The 19536-nt window shown below is 36.6% G+C and overlaps 1 protein-coding gene across 1 annotated transcript in view; it reads left to right on the forward strand.

Moving 5' to 3' along the window:
* The window catches only part of LOC150088829 (uncharacterized), a 247355-nt gene that overhangs the window by 135213 nt on the left and 92606 nt on the right, over nucleotides 1-19536 (forward strand). The window contains exons 20-22 of the mRNA XM_090370333.1: nucleotides 8448-8598; nucleotides 16330-16461; nucleotides 16569-16826. Coding sequence (XP_090226459.1) covers nucleotides 8448-8598; nucleotides 16330-16461; nucleotides 16569-16826 — 541 coding nt within the window. The remainder of the gene's footprint in view (nucleotides 1-8447; nucleotides 8599-16329; nucleotides 16462-16568; nucleotides 16827-19536) is intronic.

The raw sequence follows: 19536 nt of genomic DNA on the forward strand, positions 1-19536 counted from the left end.
GTTAGTGTTCGTTAAATTTTTTTAATGTGCATTGCAAATCATAATTGGATACATTTGCTAAAAAATATTGTTTATGAAATATATTAACTTGAAGCTTATTGCTCTTGGTGTCTTTGTTATTACTGAATTTTTATTTAGGGGGTCTCTGACCAAAAAGTTTGGGAACCCCCTTGGCTAAGCCATGGGAACATCCCTCAGGTTCTGTTATACTTGTCACTTCTTATACATGTAGATGAAGATCATTGATTCCATTAGGACTACACCTTAAGTGATTGCAGTTTCAATCAGACATCTTGATCTAGCATTGCCCTCGAGTTTTGGATGTCTGTGTGAAAAATTTTTTAACCCGGTTGTAAGCCCTTTCTAAACAGCTTTTGCCAAGTGTGGACCATTTCTTTGTGAATATTTTTACCAAGTGTGCATTGGCTTGCAGAAAACACAACTTACTGCTCTTCAATTGTACACCCTGCAGAACAGCCACCATATTTCACCATGCAAGGCTAATCATTAACTATTTCACATTTAATGGAACACTGGTTCATCCCTTTCCTTCTAGTGTTAACAAACGCAAAGGATTCTTTGTCTACTTTTCTTCATATTCTTAGCCAAAGACTTCTCATAATCTATCTTAGCTTTCCTACCTTACCCCATGAACTTAGTGATGCAAGGAAGTAGTCTTAAAAGCTTATCAGCAAAAAAAAAAAAAAAAAAACTACAAACCTCATTCATCCATTCCTTCTTCCCTCCCCTCCAAGAATTTGTCTACTTCTTTCTTGAATTTATTCAAACTACCCACTTCCACAATGTGATGAATTACCAAGGAAATGAAACAATGGAAGTTTGTTCCAACAATCAACCACTTGCTGGCTGAAGGCAAACTTCTGCACATCTATCCTGCAACCATTCTTCCTCAGTTTGAATTTATGCCACCTCATGTGTGTAGTCTCAGCAAGAGGAAGAAAGAATACCATCAACATTGAGCTTACTCAGTCCATTCAAGGCATAAATGATATAAACAACTCAACCAGATCACCTCACAGCTGCCTAGTCTCCAGACATTGCAATTTGCAGAACTCAAGTCTTTCTTGTTAAGAGCACCCTTTTTTACCCTTCATCAATCTCGTTGCCCTTCTCTGCACCCATTCCAGCAGATCTACATCCTTCCTAAAATGAGGCCTTCAAACCTGTATACAGCACTCAAGATGCGGCCTAACCATGACCTTGTACAAAGGGATAAATAAATCTGCAGCCCTTGTCAATCCACTGCAAGATGGAAGCCTCCTCAACAATTCACGTTGAGAGAAGTGGACCATAATCTGCCACGCTAGTCCAGTGCAGGTTGTCAGATTGACCGTATTTAGCAGTCAGGGGCTTGAATCCCCGGTCTACTCAAAGAGCATGTGCCACTGCACTCCCACTCCTAAGGACGCCTCTGTAGCCAGGTGGAAAGGAGCAACAGTGCGTAGCACACGCTTCTTGATTAGACCGGGGTTCGAGCCTGTCACCACCAAATACGGAGGATGTGGAAAGGTCAGGGAATGACCACCGCATATCCCGGAGCAATATGGCCTTAGTTGCTAATGCTCCTAAAAACCAAAACAACAACAACAACAACCCACTCCTAACCACTCAGCTATGGAGGCCATAAAAGGGATAATCACCTCCTTATCCCTACTAGCAAAGTTTCTGTATATCATTGACAAAGCCATGAGCTGTCCTGATAGCACATCTGCACTGCTCAGAGAATTTCATATTTGACTACACAATTACCCCCAGGCCTTTTTCATTTTCCACTATGCTGAATGTAGTACCACACAGTTGGTATGTTAATCTGGGATTATTGCTACTCATATGCAGTACCTTGCATTTTCCAATGTTAAACTTCAACTATCATTTCTCAGCCCATCAGCCTAATTTTTCTAGATCTTGTTGCAGACACCTTGATTACTGTCATTAACCACCCTGCCAAACCTTAGTCATCTGACACTTAAACATTAAGCCTGATATACCTTCATTAGTATCATTAATAAATAGTGAAAACAACAATGGGCCCGGTACTATTATTATAACCTTAGTAACACTATTATAATGTTAGTTGACAAAGAGCAGTGCTCATTGATAACCACGCTCTGTCTTCTACTCCCACTCAACCATCCCTTTATCCATCCCAGTAACTTACCCTTAATGCCATTGCTCCAGTTTTTATAGCAGTCTTTTATGACTTGATTGCAGACTACTTTATACTTACTGTCGGTTTCTGCAGATTATGATTTATAATCAACTTTTCTACTTTTTTTTTTTTTAAACTAATTTTATCATTTCATCTGACATCCATTTATGTCTAAACCTTAAACAGTCTCTTAAGCTACCTTCTCTTTGTATAAAAAACTTTCTTCTCTTAAGCTTTGTATAAAAGCTTACTGTAGTAGTTTCTATAATTATTTGCATGAATGCCTTCCATCTAGAATTTTCTATGTAGGAATTCCAGTCTATATATATATATATATATATATATTAAAGTTAAAATTTCCCCATAATAAGGCGTTCTGATATACTGACCTATTCTATTTGTCTCTGTAGTTGTGTATTATACTTGCCATGTGCATTTGGTCTATAGCTACTGTTACTCTCATTTTTGTTTTCCTGGTGGATGTTTTACACCAAAATGACTCATCATTGCACTGACCACCCAAGTCAATCTGGTGCAATATCTTAGATTCTATACGCATCTTAACAAGACCATAACACTCTCCCTCCTCTTATCTTTCCTTTCTGTGCACAATACACATTGTGAACAGTATATCCCATACACAATGTCCACATCAGATGACTTAATTAGCACTTCAGATTCATCAGTTTTATTTAATATACTTCTGGCATTAGTTTATTAATACAGTAAACCCTCGCTATTGCTGTATCTGTATTCGCGGTCACTGATTTAATATAAAATGAAACCTAAAAAAATGTGAATTTTAAAGCGCCGTGAACATTTTCCGCCATAAAAAAACGTGGGTGTGGCTAAAATTATCTTTCCCAGTCAAAACAGCGCTCAGTGGTTGGGGGGTGAGGGGTGACAAAATCGCGAGCGTGGATATTTCTCGCTAATCCTTGTTCGGTATGTGTTATGCGCTTGTCATGGAAGGTTTCGTCGTTTGCTTTTAATTTATATGCTTATAAATTGAATAAATTTACCAATTTATAAATTGGTATGCTTACAAAAGTGATAAATCTATTGTTTTGCAGTGTAAAACAGACTTTTTCGAGTGTGTTAACAGAAGAAATTGACTTATTGTGGACAAGTTCTTTCTAACCCTTACAAAAATATGGCTACAAATAACAAGGGAAATGTGAAAAGATCAAAGAAGGCGATGACATTAGCAAATAAAATTGAGTTATTAGACAAAATTTCTAATGGTGAACGTGTCTCCTCAGTGGCAAAACATTATAAAATCAATGAGTCAACGGTACGATCAATCAAAAAATCGGAAGAAAAAATCCACCGTAGTGTCCATGAAAACGCGCTAATTGCTTTAAAAATTTGCTCTGTAACTCGTGATGTTAAATTAGAAAAAATTCAAAACGCTTTAAATCTGTGGATAGAAGACCGAACTCAAAATAAAATTCCGTTAAGTTCACTCATCATTCATGAAAAGGCAAAACACCTTTATGAACACTTTAGAGAAACTGGGGCGCCTCCGTAGCCAGGTGGGAAGGAGCAGCAGTGCATAGCACACGCTTCTTGATTAGACCGGGGTTCGAGTCTGTCACCACCAAATACGGAGGATGCGGAAAGGTCAGGGAATGACCACCGCATATACCGGAGCAATATGGCCTTAGTTGCTAATGCTCCTAAAAACCAAATAACAAACAGAGAAACTGGTGATAGCACTGGCGGGATAAGTTTTTTAGCTAGCAAAGACACTGGTTTGAAAGAATTGTTTGAAATTTCTAATAAATGTTACATTTAATATTAAATTGTTTCTTATTTTCATTTCGATGCCATATGCTTGCATTTCACTACATACTGTCTATGTACATAGTCATATTATGAAGGTACATATAATACATACATAGACAAAATTTTAGACTAGTTTTTCTTATATATTTCATACTTTGGAACGGAACCCCTTTATTACTATGGGAGCCATAACTCAGTATTCGCGTTTTCGGTATTCACGCATTTCTCAGGAACGTAACCCCCGCGAATAGCAAGGGTTTACTGTATATTCCTTGCATTAAGTATCAGGTCTGCTTGCAGATACCTAGTTTCCAGGCACTACAATTTGCAGAACTGAAGGTTTTCTTGGTAAGAGTATTGTTTTGTGTCGCTGACTATAGCTTGTTCTCTGTACCCATTCCAACAGATCTACATCCTTTCTGAAATGAGGCTTTCAGACCTGTATGCAGTATTCAAGATATGGCTTAACAATTGTCTTATACAGTGGCATAATCACCTCCTTGTCTCTGTTGGAAAAATTGCTGTATGTCATTAATATAGCCCCATGAGCTGTCCTAGCAGCCTGTTTGCACTGTCAGAGAACTTCATATCAAACTGTACCCTAAGTCTTTTTCGTTCTCCACCACTCAAGGTAGTAGAGAATGAATAATGATACATCAACCATCCAGTTGATGTGTTATTCTTAGATTATCACGTCTGTATGATGGAGCAATATGGCCTTAGTTGCTAATGCTCCTAAAAACCAAATAACAAACAAACAAACTGCTGTATACAGTATCTTGCATTTATTAATGGTAAACTTCAATTGTCTTTCTCGATCCATACGCTTTATTTTTCCCTAGTGTCCACATCAGATGACTTAATTAGTACTTCAAAATCATGATATATGAGTGAGTTTGAAACTCACTCACATATCATGAATTTGAAGTACTAATTCAGTGAGTTTGAAAATTTAAAGGTGGTATGTTGTGGTTCATACTTCCAAAAAATGGTGGTACAGAGATTGTCCAGTAAGCTGACAGGTTGCAAGTTTTGTTAGTAGCATTAATGCTGAGTGTCACAATTTTGGAATGGGGCAACGAACATATATCAAATTTTGCTTTAAATTTGAAAAATTCTATAACAGAAATGTATGAAATGTTAACTTTATGGTGATGAAATGTTAAGTCGTATGAGTGTGCTTGAATGATTTTTAAATATGGTACAAGGAAGCCTAAGGCTCTTTATTATAAGTGGATGTTCATGACATGATCCAAGATGTGGGTGGCCATCAACTTCTTGAAATGATCAGACAGTTGCAAAAGTTTTGGAAATTATTGCAAGAGATCATTGTTTGACCAATCCTCAGAATGATGATTAATGAGTTGGATATGAATAAGGAGACAATTTATTTGTCACATTCTTCATGAAGATTTAGAGTAATGGAAAGTCTGCAAAATTTGTGCCCCACAACTTCACAGATGAGCAGAAGCAAATGAAGTGGGTCATCATGTGAAGACTTTGTCCAGACTTGTCAAGACAGTGCTAATTTCCTTGACTCTATTATCACTTGTTGGGTGTTCCATTACAACTCAGAGATGATGCATTAGAGCATGCAGTGGCCTTCAAAATCATCACCAAGACCCAAAACGTTTTGTTTATAGAAGCCCAGGATCAAGACAATGCCAATTTTGTTTTTGTGGTTCACAAGAAGAATGTACTTGAAGGAGAGAGAGATAGAGAGTCAGTGCTTCAAAGATGATTGAGGTGCATTTCCTGGGTGAGGCCACAATTTTGAGAGAAAGTCAGCTGGTTCTTGTTGCCCAACAATACTCCAGTCCATTCCACACTTGTTGTGAAGACATTTCTGACAAAACATGACATTGTTCATGTCAACCATCCACCCAACTAACCCAATCTAGCACCAGCTGACTTCTTCCTCTTTCCCAAAGTGAAAACTGCCCTCAGAAGAAAGAGATTTCAGGATGTTGAGGACATAAAGAAAAACTGAACCGAATATCATCTCTTTAGATGTCTTCGCTTACTCTTTTCAGAAACTTTTAGAATGGTGTAATAAGTGCATTAAGTCAGCTGGTGATTACTTTGAATAAAAATAAAACCATTTTTGAGCTCCTTCACTTTGTGTTCTTTTTATTTCAACAGTCCAAGAACTTCATTGCACACCTTGTGTGCAAAGTTCCAAAATCTATCATACATTCAATACTGCCCTTTGGCATTCTAACCCCTCCATACACATTTAAATTTGTAAAGCTTCTTTCCTTGTGGAATCTTGATTGTAAATGATATTCCTAACTTTTGAAGCTTTATTCATAACTTTGTATTAACATACTGGTCCTATAATATTTGTAGAGGATAACAAATAGATATTTATTGTATACCCAGTATAAAATGAAATATAAGTACAATTTCAGTAGCTTTCGGAACTCGTGTCCCTTTCTCAACTGAGAAAGGGACACGAGAGAAAGCCTTGGCCCTATTACTCGATCCTAACGTATATGAACCTCTACCTGATCCTCCCGTTAAAGTCTTGAAACGTCTGGAAGCAAATGTTAATAAACTTGTCCACGCATGGCTTAAAGATAAGAAGATCCCGACCGCGACTCACCATCTTCTGCGTGCTACTGGCTGCCAACTACCGCAATTCTACGGATTACCAAAGATCCATAAACCGGGTATTCCTCTCAGACCTATAGTGTCTTGCTGCAGTGCCCCAACGTATGAACTGTCCAAACACATCGCGAGCCTCCTCTCGCCTCTTATAGGTAATACATCTCACACCGTTAAAAACAGCAGCGAATTCATTAACACCATTAAGGACATTTCAATCCCTGATAACTCTATCATGGCATCATTTGACGTGGTTTCTTTATTCACCTCGATTCCCGTCCAACAGGCCGTGCACTGCGCCAGAAGGCTCCTTGAGAGCGACTTAAGCCTCCAATCCAGGACGTCACTATCCACTGATGACATCTGTACCGCCCTCAACCTATGCCTCTCTAGTAGCATCTTCACCTTTGAAGACTCACTCTACAAACAAGTACATGGCACTGCTATGGGTGCCCCTGTCAGTTCCGTAGTAGCTAACATCGCCGTGGAAGATCTGGAGAAGCAGATACACCAGAACCCACCTACACCTATTACAACGTGGTGTAGATATGTCGACGATATTTTTACCATAATACCACGTGGTTCTGAAACGGTACTACTAGAATACCTCAACTCTCTATCCAATTTCATCAAGTTTACCGTAGAATCAGAGGTGGACGGTTCGCTCCCGTTTCTGGACGTGCTAGTGCATCGCGTAGGCCCACATCTAGAGACCTCAGTATACCGCAAACCCATGTGGTGCGGTCAATTCACCAACTACGGGTCCGGCCACGCTCCAAGCCATCTCAATAGCACTGCCCGCACCCTGTTCTCCAGGGCCTGGAGCCATTCCAGCACCGACACAATTAGACGTAACGAGATCTCCCGTGTGAAGGCGGACCTAACCAGATGCGGTTATCCATCCCATGTACTAAACAGATGCTTGTTACAGGCACAAGAACTTACTTCCAACCCAAGACCTCCGAAGCAAGTCGACATATCATCCGCCTACATTCCGTACTATCCAGGAGTGTCAGGACGTATCTCGAAGATCCTGAGAAGTTACAACATCAAATGTGTGCAATTACCAGGTAGGAACCTACGTTCACTTGTCTCCAGTGTGAAGACCCCTGTCACACCTGTCTTACGCAGCAATGTAGTGTACCGTGTCACCTGTAGGACCTGTAACAGTTGCTACGTAGGTGAGACATCGAGACGTCTCCAGGATCGCCTCACGGAACACGACAGAGCAATCCGGCTTGCCGAAACTGACCAGTCCGTGCTTGCAGAACACTTTTGGGCTACCAACCACGATCTTGACCCCAAGCGTGACTTTGAGATAGTGGACCACGCGCGACACTTTCGCCACCGCCTATGGCTAGAGTCACTAAACATAATAAACAACCCTAAGGCATTAAATCGCCAGAGAGGCATGCATATACATCCAATCCTGGAGACAACCGTTTTATTGATGGATGATCACTGGCGCAAGGCAGCACACGTCCGTGCTACAACAATGACGAATGAGTAACGTGCCACACTTTGCTTGTAATGTATTCAAAAATTCTGTCAGTTGAGAAAGGGACACGAGTTCCGAAAGCTACTGAAATTGTACTTATATTTCATTTTATATTGGGTATACAATAAATATCTATTTGTTAAACTATGGACCCCAGTACTCCAGGCCCATTTGTCACTATTTGTAGAGGATGTTGTAGTAGTTATAAATGTGCTTATTTATTAGTGTTGTTTTGTGTATGTTTGTGTACTTGTAAATGTTTTCATATTATTTGTACTCTGTACATTGTAAAGGGAGTCCTGCTCTGTAATGCCTATTGTTTCAAAAAAATATAGTTGTTAATTATTAAGTTATAAAATTACTTTAGTGGTTTCTTCTTTGTAGAGTATACAGCTGGGGTTGGGGAGTTCATGGCCAGTTAGGACATGGGAAACCTGAAGATTTATGTGAACCAAAAATCATTGAATTCTTTTTAGAAAGACCAGCCATTGCACTTGGTGCAGGCCAGGGACACAGTACTGTACTGACACAGAATGTAAGTGTAATTAATTATAAACGGTTTTTAAACATTTGATTTGTTTGTGCATTTTTAAATGTTCAAATTTTTATAAACATCTCTTTGTATACTCTACTTATTCAGATTTGTTCAAGTAAACATAGTGATGAACTTTAAAAAGTCATTTTAATTTAATGTGTGCTCTTATTTCTTTTGTTTTAATGTTATCTATGTGATACAGAAATTCTTGAAACACATCTCACTTTTTCAGTGTTACTGGCCATCCTCAACCATTTCCAGGCCATTATTATCATTATTATTAGCCATATCATGCAAGGAAGCCTAAGACTTTTTCTGCACAAGCCAAAATAATAAAATAATAATAATAAATCAGTAAATAATAAAATAAAATAAAAAAATCAAGTCACATATTTGTTCTTGGGGAGATCTAAAGGTCAACTGGATAGTTGACCTTTAGATCTCTCCAAGCTGTCAGCCTCAGCCACTCATGGAGACCGTTTATTCCAGTGATCAACAACTTTCTGGCTAAAATAAAACTTTCTGCAATCCAATCTAAACCTCTTCCTTTGTAAATTTGAATTCATGGCCCACTAGTTCCGAAATCATTTATAAAAGTGAAAATTCGACCCTCATTCATTTTACTTTCTCCCTTCAGAGCCTTGTATACTTCAATCAGGTCTCCTCTAAGGTACCTAGTTATTAAACACTGTAGCTACATATTTGAGGTCTTTCTTCATATAGATATCCCTCTGTTGATCTCACCAGGTGCATTTCCTCCCTTTGGACTCTTAAGAAGCTAAGTGTCTTTCTTTCTTTAGGCGTAGTCTCTAATACTTGAACATAGTATTCCAAGTACTGTTTTGCAATTGCTTTATAGAGTGGAATTATGACATTCCTATCTCTACAAGCAAAGGTGTGATAAATCATTGATAGGACACTGCGTGCCGCCTTTATTCAGACAACTTCACGTCTGACTGAACTGTTCCTCCCTAATCCCTTTCTTCTTATACTTCTAAGTTCAACTCCACCAAAATGCAGGTATCCAGCTTAGATTATTAAAATGCAAAAGCTTTCATCAGCTGTTTTTCTACCATTTTATTCTGTTATACAGAGAATATTGTATATGAACTCAGAATGGATAACATACAACTATATTGATTTAAATCTGCAGGTAGAAGTTTGCAGACATGGGGTTTGCAGAAAAGGGGAAATTTTCTTAACTAGTATAAGGGATGTAAGAATATAAACTTAATATATAGAACTATGCCAGGAGTGTCATAAGCAAAATTGAACAATATGAGTATCTGGTTGTTGTCAACTTATGCTTATGTTGTAGTGCCATCCTGAGATAAGGATGAAGAATTTCATTATGATGAATTGGTGAATACAGTGTATAAGAAGAGATGATGAGAAACAAAGGGGAGGTGTGTTTGCTATGCTTCTTTAGTAAAGGAAAAATAATAGGTGTGTTACACCCAAAAAAAAAAAAAAAAAAAGAAAAGAAAAAAAAAATTGAAGAATACATTAAAAATATCTTTTCTGGATATGCATTTTGTGAGATTGAGCTCTTATCACAAGAAATGCACAACTCATCATTAAATATTGCATTTTTATATTGGCTATAATAAAACATTTATAATGAAGTCTTAAATTCCTTTGGCCCTAGTCAAACTGTGTATAATCTTAAACATTGAATTAATGTCATAACTTCTAGTGTTGATAAATTGAACAATATCTAACAGTTGGTAAAACTTTATTTTTTGCACTACCCATCTGCACAATACTGCACAGGATCTAAGTAAAAACAGTTTTCAATGGGTAATGTAAAATGAATTAAGGGGTATGTCAAAATAGTTAGATTAAAATTAAAATATCCCCAAAAAAATAAAATACCTTTTGGATTTACTGAAAATAAAGGTTGAGATAAGAACAAATGCATCAAAAGCCGAAATGAAATTTTTAGTCTCAAAAGCCTCTTCTGTCTTAAAAAAAAAAAAAAAAAAGCTAAGCATAACTGGGGGAATGGAAAACTCATGGTGAACTGTATATATTTATCTTTTTCCCTGTATTTTGTATCATTGCATCATAATACCAATGTATTGATACAAACATAACTTCTCTATATAGTTTTCTGAGTTTTTCACTTCCTCATCTAATGGTGTTTTTTTCATATTGACAGAAGGTGGCTTTTGGGGCTGAGACTTTGTTTCAGTTTTTAGTGTGCTTTTTATTTCTAATTCTTAATAAATGAGCCAGAAGATTGGATTGCACTTTGCCTTTTTGGAGATGTTTTAATTTTTTTAATCTAGCCATTTTTAGATAGCCCTTAATTAATCTTTATTAATAAGAAGAACTCTTTATTGCATACAGAACGCACATGCCGTACACAATACCCTTCATGGCTACAAGCCAGGGGTTTACAGCAAAGGCTAATACAAGGTTACAAAGTCTAATATAAGGTTACAAAGACTAATACAATATTACAGTAAAGGCTAATACAATGCAATAAACAAGGATGAGATAGGAGAAAAAAAAATATTATTACTAATTATACAAGTGTAGGAAAGCAAATGAAAAAATTACATATGAACATATATACACAACAGCATGTTATCAGGTTAAATTATTCTCCAGGGAGCAGTCCTTTTACAGTGCTGGAGTCATCTAAGCAGGAGCAGAAAGTTGGAACAATGTAGTGAGGGATCCATGGGAGTGATGGACAGGTTCTTGGGAACAGGTTCTAATGTCCTGTGACGTGGTCCTGAGAAGGAAGTGGATGGAGTAAGTTCTGCCTGTATTTTTTATCCAATGCGAACTTGTAGAGGTCGCCATCCAAGGAGTATACGTACTGCAGCATTTGCACGGATAAGAACCGATCGGATAGCTTTAACCGTTTTGGGGTGGTCTGAAGGACTGGATTGGCCAGAAGGCTTGGGACTGGGATCCTCCAACCGCAGTTAGCCCAGAAGTCTGGGTCCGAAATAATGCCAACCATCGTTTTTACAGAAAAGACGAGTCTTCTTTCATGGATAATGGCAGAAAGACGTCTAATGTTTAGAGATGCTGCTATCTGGGTGGTCCTTCGTGCAGGGGGAAGCTGGAATTTCCATATGGCCCACTTCAATAGCCAAAATTCGCCTGCAAAAATCCGTCTTAGATGCGTTGCGGCAGTTGAGGTCCAGACTTCTGCTCCATAAAGAATGATCGGATAGACACATGTCTTAATATACCTGCACCCAACGGCCTGGTCATGGACATGCATAAGTTGTTGCTTAAGCATCCACCGGAGTCAACAGAATTTTTTTTTCCGGTGGTCTATGTGTGGTAGAAAGGAGAGCTTCTGGTCAAAAATAACGCCCAGGTCGGTGTGTTGCTGAACAGCAGAAATCGCGGATCCTCTTATATTGGGTTGCACCATCGTTGGGTTCCGTTTGAGCGAGAAAGTCAACTGTTTCGACTTCTCAGGGTTGATGTGAAGGCCGAAACCGGAGAGGAAGGCCTCTAGCAAACTATCTTACTCAGATTTCTCTGTGCCCTTTGTGCAGTGAGCGTCATAAAGAAGTAAGGTTTTACAAACTCTTATATACAGTAAACCCCCGCTATTCGCGGGGGTTATGTTCCTGAGAAATGTCGCGAATACCGAAAACGCGAATACTGAGTTATGGCTCCCATAGTAATAAAGGGGTTCCGTTCCAAAGTATGAAATATATAAGAAAAACTAGTCTAAAATTTTGTCTGTGTAGGTATTATATGTACCTTCATAATATGACTATGTACATAAACAGTACACAGTGAAATGCAAGCATATGGCATCGAAATGAAAATAAGAAACAATTTAATATTAAATGTAATATTTATTAGAAATTTCAAACAAATCTTTCAAACCAGCAGCGCCTTTGCTAGCAAAAAAACTTATCCCGCCAGTGCTATCACCAGTTTCGCTAAAGTGTTGATAAAGGAGTTTTGCCTTTTCACGAATGATGAGTGAACTTAACGGAATTTTATTTTGAGTTCGGTCTTCTATCCACAGATTTAAAGCCTTTTCCATTTTTTCTAATTTAACATCACGAGTTACAGAGCAAATTTTTGAAGCAATTAGCGCGTTTTCACGGACACTACGGCGGATTTTTTCTTCCGATTTTTTGATTGATCGTACCGTTGACTCATTGATTTTATAATGTTTTGCCACTGAGGAGACACTTTCACCATTAGAAATTTTGTCTAATAACTCAACTTTTTCGCTAATGTCATCACCTTCTTTGATATTTTCACATTTCTCTTTTAGAGAAATGTAGGGGTTAGAAAGAACTTGTCCACAATAAAGTCACTTTCTTCCGTTAACACACTTGAAAAAGTCTGTTTTACACTGCAAAACGGTAGATTTATCATTTTTGTAAGCATATAAATTTATAAATTGATAAATTTATTCAATTTATAAACATATAAATTAAAAGCAAACGACGAAACCTTCCATGACAAACGCATAACACATACTGAACAAGGATTAGCGAGAAACATCCACGCTCGCGATTTTGTCACCCCTCTTCCCCCACTCACTGAGCGCTGTTTTGACCGGGAAAGATAATTTTAGCCACGCCCATGTTTTTTATGGCGGAAAATATTCACGGCGCTTTAAAATTCACATTTTTTTAGGTTCCATTTTATATTAAATCGGCGATCGCGAATACGCGAAACCGCGAATACAGATACCGCGAATAGCGGGGGTTTACTGTATTGTTACTAGGTATAAACATAAATTTATATATTTTAGTTCTCCTTAGAGAATAGTGCTGTTTATTTGAATTGCAACTGAGGCAATTCATGGTGACTTTCTTCAGAATATAGAATTATGCAGTTTATAGTAAAATTAGTTTTCTTTGAGCTATATATATAGTCAAACTTCCCTATAACAAATTCGATAAATCCAGTGAAAATATTCATTATAGAGAAATTTCATTATGCAGAGAATATCTTTTTTATTGGAAATTGTTATCTAATTAGAAAATGAAAATGAATCTACATTTATTTTTAATGTATTTTATTTCAAAAACATACTTATTTAAATTACATTTACACAAATTAAAAAAAAATCTGTACTTTTCGTTTGCACTGTAAAATTTAAAAATGGCTGATTCTCAAAGAAAACCTCAATTATTCAAAGCATTAAAAACATTATCAGGAACATTTTCACAAAACTGTAGACCCAGACAAACCATTTTAAAAGCATGAATAATTTCTTCGCGAGTTGGCTTTTCAAAGGGTTATTCTGATGCTTATTCAGCGTCATCATTCATTTCTTCATGATCATGGTCGCATCTAACACTGTTCAGCAATATTTTATCTTCATTTGGATGTTCTGTTGTAGCCAGATTTTGATCTACATAAACATAACCATCCAGTGTTATATCATTTTCGATGTTTCTGGATGATTCTAATAATGTCCAAAAGTTTTTCAGTTGTGAAAGGGGCAGTTCATCTTGTTTTTCCTGGTTGTTATTCAACGCAAATCCCACTTTTGAAAAAAATAATTTTGAATAGTGTATTCACTGACATCGTTTGTCCAAACTTTTGCCAGTTCAGAGATGCAGTCTCTAAGGTTAATTGTAACCTCCAAGTTTCTATTTTCTTGTAATGCATTGACAATCTTCATTGTTATTCTCTTTCGATAATGAAATTTAAAATTTTTAATAATGCCTTGGTCCATTGGCTGGAGTTTCGATGTTACGTTTGGTGGTAAAAACAACTTCACACTTAAGTTTGGCAGAATGTGCCGGACAGTTGTGAGTAATCAACACGATTTTTCTTTTGTTATACGCTTGTCTAGTTTTAATATTCATTCTTCGAAAATGTCATTTGTGATCCATGCTTTTTTATTAAAGATGTAGTCAACTTCTAATGATTTTGTGCCTCTAAAACACCCTGGGTTTTTTGATTTTCCGATGACTAAAAGTCTGAATTTTTCACTTCCTGTCATATTGGCTCCAACTAGCACAGTAATTCTTTCTTTTCTTTGTTTTCTGCTAAAACATTTATCATCCTTAAAAGCAAGTGTTCTATTAGGTAAACATTTAAAGGATAAGCCCATTTCGTCAGCATTAAAAACATCCTTAGGTTCTTATTCTTCCAAAATCTTCTTTAAGATGTTCCTCCAACTGTTGCAGTATTGTACACTTACATTAACTCTTTCTCCACAAATAACTTTTTCCACAATTCTGTGGTGCTTCTTAAATTTATCTAACCACCCAGTGCTTGCATTAAATTCTGTATGTCCAAGGGACTGTGAAAATTTCAGAACTTGTTGCTTAATTATTGGACCTGATATTGGTATATTCTTTTTACTGTATCATTTGCACCCATTTTAGAACAGCTCTATCAACATCTTCGTATATATACAACTTAATTTGCTTCTTGTCTGCTCCTCCTTCAATTGCATATAAAATTGATTCTCCGTTTTTTAAAATTGTAGATAAACTGCTATATTTCTCTGCAGTATCTTTTTTCTTAAAACCATGATCAATATCGTGAGGAATCTTGACTTTATCATTAATAGTTAAACACTTTCTATTCAACATTGTTTCCGCAACGGTAAAAATTACTCAGCTGCAGGTCACTGCCAATACATACACCATGTAGCCACAGCAAACTTTGCTGCACTGGCCATATACTGTAGTGAATTGTTAGTACTGCCTACCCTTGTCAATTCAACAGTATCATGTGACCTTTCCTATCAATCACTTTGAAGAAATATGTGACTTTGTGAATTTCTTTTATTCTGATTTCATTCATATATACATGAAAGAAAATTTATGGTTAATGTATGCTGTATGTTACTTTTCAGAAAAAAACAAAAAACGAGCATATAGCCTATGTGATTGATGACAAAGCATTCTAAAAGTACAAAATTTTAAAAAAATTCATGAAAACTATCTACTGGGAGTCCAGTTGGATGAGGATGGACATATACAAAAACTATCATATAATGATTGACAGGAAGGTCATGTGGTACTGTTGAGGTGAGAAGTGAATGTCACTCAGTAGGCATTATTAAAAACCAACTATCGAAGTGTTCTATGTATTGCCACCACAGCGGGTTAAAAGTTTACCTGCAGCAAATTTTGTTTTCCCCTTAGCCAACATCAATTTACAAATCTAACCTATTTATTGCAAAGTTTATGACCACTTTTAAGAAAATTCATTTGGTTTTATAACTGTAACAAAAATGAAAGAAAGGCCCTCCTATAGGCATCAGTGGCCACAAGTTTTCACTAAAAGGATGATTAATTCTAGATGCTAATGAGCAATTTCGGAGGGAAGGAGGCTGTATTTTATTTGAGTGGCTGTTTAGCAGTAAATGCTTGAAAATCTTTAAAAATGCTTTGGCTAATTTTTTAAAAAATTCATTATAGAGAGAGACTTTGCGATATGGGGTTAATTTTACGTGTAATTTCGTTTCAAGGTGCAATGTTTTGCGAAAAAATTTGTAACATAGAGAAACTCCTTAAATAGAAGTTTGTAATAGAGAAGTTCCACTGTATATGTAATGAGGGTTTGCCAACATGTGTGCATTAATGTTTCATAGCTCTCGTGTGCTTCTGCTCTTTGCCCTAAATTTACTTGAGTTTGAGTTCTAAATTACTTTTCTTTTACCTTATCAGCAAGGTGTACATATGATTTCCTTGTGGTCCATGTAAAATAATCTAATTTTATATTTGTGTTGGTTAACAGATTTTCATCTTTTTGTACTTTTAGGGTGAAGTTTATTCATTTGGTTGTGGAATGTTTGGCCAGTTAGGTTTGGGAACTGTGATAAAACATACTGTTCCTCAGTATGTTCACCTCCCAGAATATGTAAGAATGTTGTCTTCCGGTTTTTTTCATGTAGTGAGTATTTTTTTTTAGTATTTTCATTGGTACTCATTTTTTGGTATTGTATATAAAATAATATATGTCACTTTTTTTTATATTGCAGCTATTCATGCTATTTGCAGGTTGTGGTAACCAAGACAAATAAAATATACATGTGGGGTTGCAACCCTCAAGCTTTGAGGCTTCAGGCTCAGACTTCACGAAGAGCTCGAATGCAGGCTTCTCAAGGACAAGAAACAAATGGACATCATAATACTTCTAATTCCAAAATGTCCCATTCATCACGATTATCTACTTCATCCTCTACTTCCCCTCTGCAACAGAGCCATCTTGTACCAATCCTGGTTGACTCATCTTCCATTTCTTCAACTATTGTTCAGGTAATTAGATAATTACACTTCCATCACCCAGATATACATTTTTCCTATATGCATAACTAGAATTTAAACTATTCAGTATGCAAAAGCTGAATTTTTTTTTTTTTTAAACATTGAGATCTAAAACTGAAATGCTGTTAAAAACATCTGGTATTGTGGATAAATTGAGGTCAAGAATTAAGAATTTGTTAACTTCAAAAGTTATAAAAGAGCTATACCATGCAGTACATAAATTTTATTTTTAAGTGTAGGCATATCTACAGTGACATTACACTACCTCCTACCAATAAATATTAATAGGAAGAAAGTTGTATAGTTATATCTAGGAAAATATATACTTATAATTTTAGTGGAAGATAGAATAAATATAATTTTATAGTTTTAATTTGATAAAACCTCTCTCTCTCTCTTTATTAAATTTGTTATGATAATAAAGGAGTTTGTCTGTCTGTCAGAATCACTGCTATTTATTGTAGAGGTCCTGAGGTAATATATGTGGATACAACGTGCTGGTACACATTATGAGATCAAGCTTACATACTGCCACAAAAAATGCACAGCTCATAATTAACTGTTGTGCTAATACATCATTTGCAATGAAGCAGTTACGATGAAGTTGTTTGGTTCTTTGGGACAACAGGGGAGCATAAATTGAGTTTTTATTAGAATTCATTCATTTTCAAAGAAGCAGTCACTTTCCCAGTATGAATAGTTTAATTACGTGGTGAATAAATTTTTTCCATTCTCCTTCTGTGACAGTTTTAATAGCTCATCATTTCAGTTTCTTTACAAGAGGAAATTTTAAAGTTGAATTTTCTCGCTTGACTTTTCCTTCCTTTTTCTGCATCATAACTCCTTCACTTCCTGCATATAGAAAAATCAGATGATGACTTATCCTGATCTCAGTATTTTCTACTGCATAGGTCTATACTGTTATCATGCACCACTTTTTAAGTTTTCCATGAGGTTCATTGATCCAGATTTCACCAAGTTATATAAAATTTCTTGATTTTTCTTTAAAATTATGTACCTCTTTTAAATAGTAATGATGATGAGTGATAACATCTGTCCTTTCAGTAAAGAACTTCATATTATCAGTTATTTTGTACTTCAGATTCATATGATTCATTAAAATGCAATGAAATGAAAGTATTAGTCACCTTTAAATATCTCTGGGAATGTAGATTGTATTACAAACAACTTCAAGCTGACGTTTCTTGCCAAGTGTCTTGCCATAAAAGAATAACTTTTTTAATAGATACAGTAGGCATTCAGTATTTTTTAATATTTGTAAAAGAATAAGAGAAGTTTACCTCTATATTACATAGAACACTTCCATATCAGATTGAGGTAAACTTCTCTTATTCTTTTACAGATACTGAAATCAACATAGAAAGTATTGAGCATCACAGCTCTGGTTTATACTATCAAATTAGTATTTTTTAAAGTGATTCTTTGTTCATTGATGGTCATCTGATTTTGTTTTCTGTATGTGGTAGATTGATATGATGTATCAGTATTTTCTACTGCATAGGTCTACGCTGTTTAAAAGTTCCACGAGTTTCATTGACCTAGTTTCCATGAGGGTATATAAAATTTCTTGACTGCTCTTTAAAGCCATGTGCCTGTCTTAAATAGCGACGAAAATGAGGAATAACACTTGATCTTTCAGTAAAGATCTTTGGATTTTCACCGGAGATTCAGTTGAACGGTGAAAATGGACTACTTTTCTCTTTTAATTGATTTAATATTTCTATAACCGTTGCACATTGGTCATCTTGAAATACGAGGGTGGTTCAATAAAGAATTGCCCTCACTTACTTCCACATATCGCAGAGTCATGATATTTTGTGTGTAGCATCATACATATTTCTGTACTAAAAGTGTAAAATTTCAGCCCTGTGTCTTAATTTGTTTTTCTCTTACAGAGCTGAATGTGTGAAGAAGTAGCATCATGGACAAAGTTGAAACCAGAGCTGTAATCTGGTATCTGTTTGGGAAGGGGAAATCTAAAGAAATCCACAAGGAGATGACTGCTGTATATAAGAATGAAACCCCATCCTGTGGCATTGTTGTTTGTTTGTTATTTTATTTTTAGGAGCATTAGCAACTAAGGCCATATTGCTCCGGGGGGGATATGCGGTGGTCATTCCCTGACCTTTCCACATCCTCCAAATTTGGTAGGCATGGGCTTGCACCCCGGTCTAAACAAGAAGTGTGTGCTACGCACTGCTGCTCCTGCCCACCTGGCTACGGAGACGCCTCCTGTGGCATTGTGAAGCACTGGCATTAGACAGTTTAGGTATGGTTGGACATCGGTAGAATCTGAGCCCATTCCAGGTCGTCCCCATTCAGCCATTGATGACAGCACAATCAGAAAAGTGGAGTTGTTAATCATGGAAGATCGCCGGATATCTTTGCATGAATTGTCCCAGAAGGTGAAGATTAGTGTGGGCTCTGTTGAAACAGCCCTTCATGACCAACTCCATTTACAGAAATTGAGTGCAGGATGGATTCCCCGATTATTGACTGGTTTCCAGAAGGCTGATCGACAACAGAAATCACAAGAGTTGTTTAGCCCTGTGCCAAAAAAATGAGGAAGACTTTTTCTCTCATCTAATCACTGAGGATGAAAGTTGGATACACCATTTCGACCCTGAAAGTAAAAAGCAGTCCGTGGAATGGTGACATCATGGTTCCCCACCCCCCCAAG

This window comes from Mastigoproctus giganteus, chromosome 3 (assembly GCF_048544385.1).
Source record: "Mastigoproctus giganteus isolate SK-2022 chromosome 3, ASM4854438v1, whole genome shotgun sequence".
Lineage (NCBI taxonomy): Eukaryota > Metazoa > Arthropoda > Arachnida > Uropygi > Thelyphonidae > Mastigoproctus > Mastigoproctus giganteus.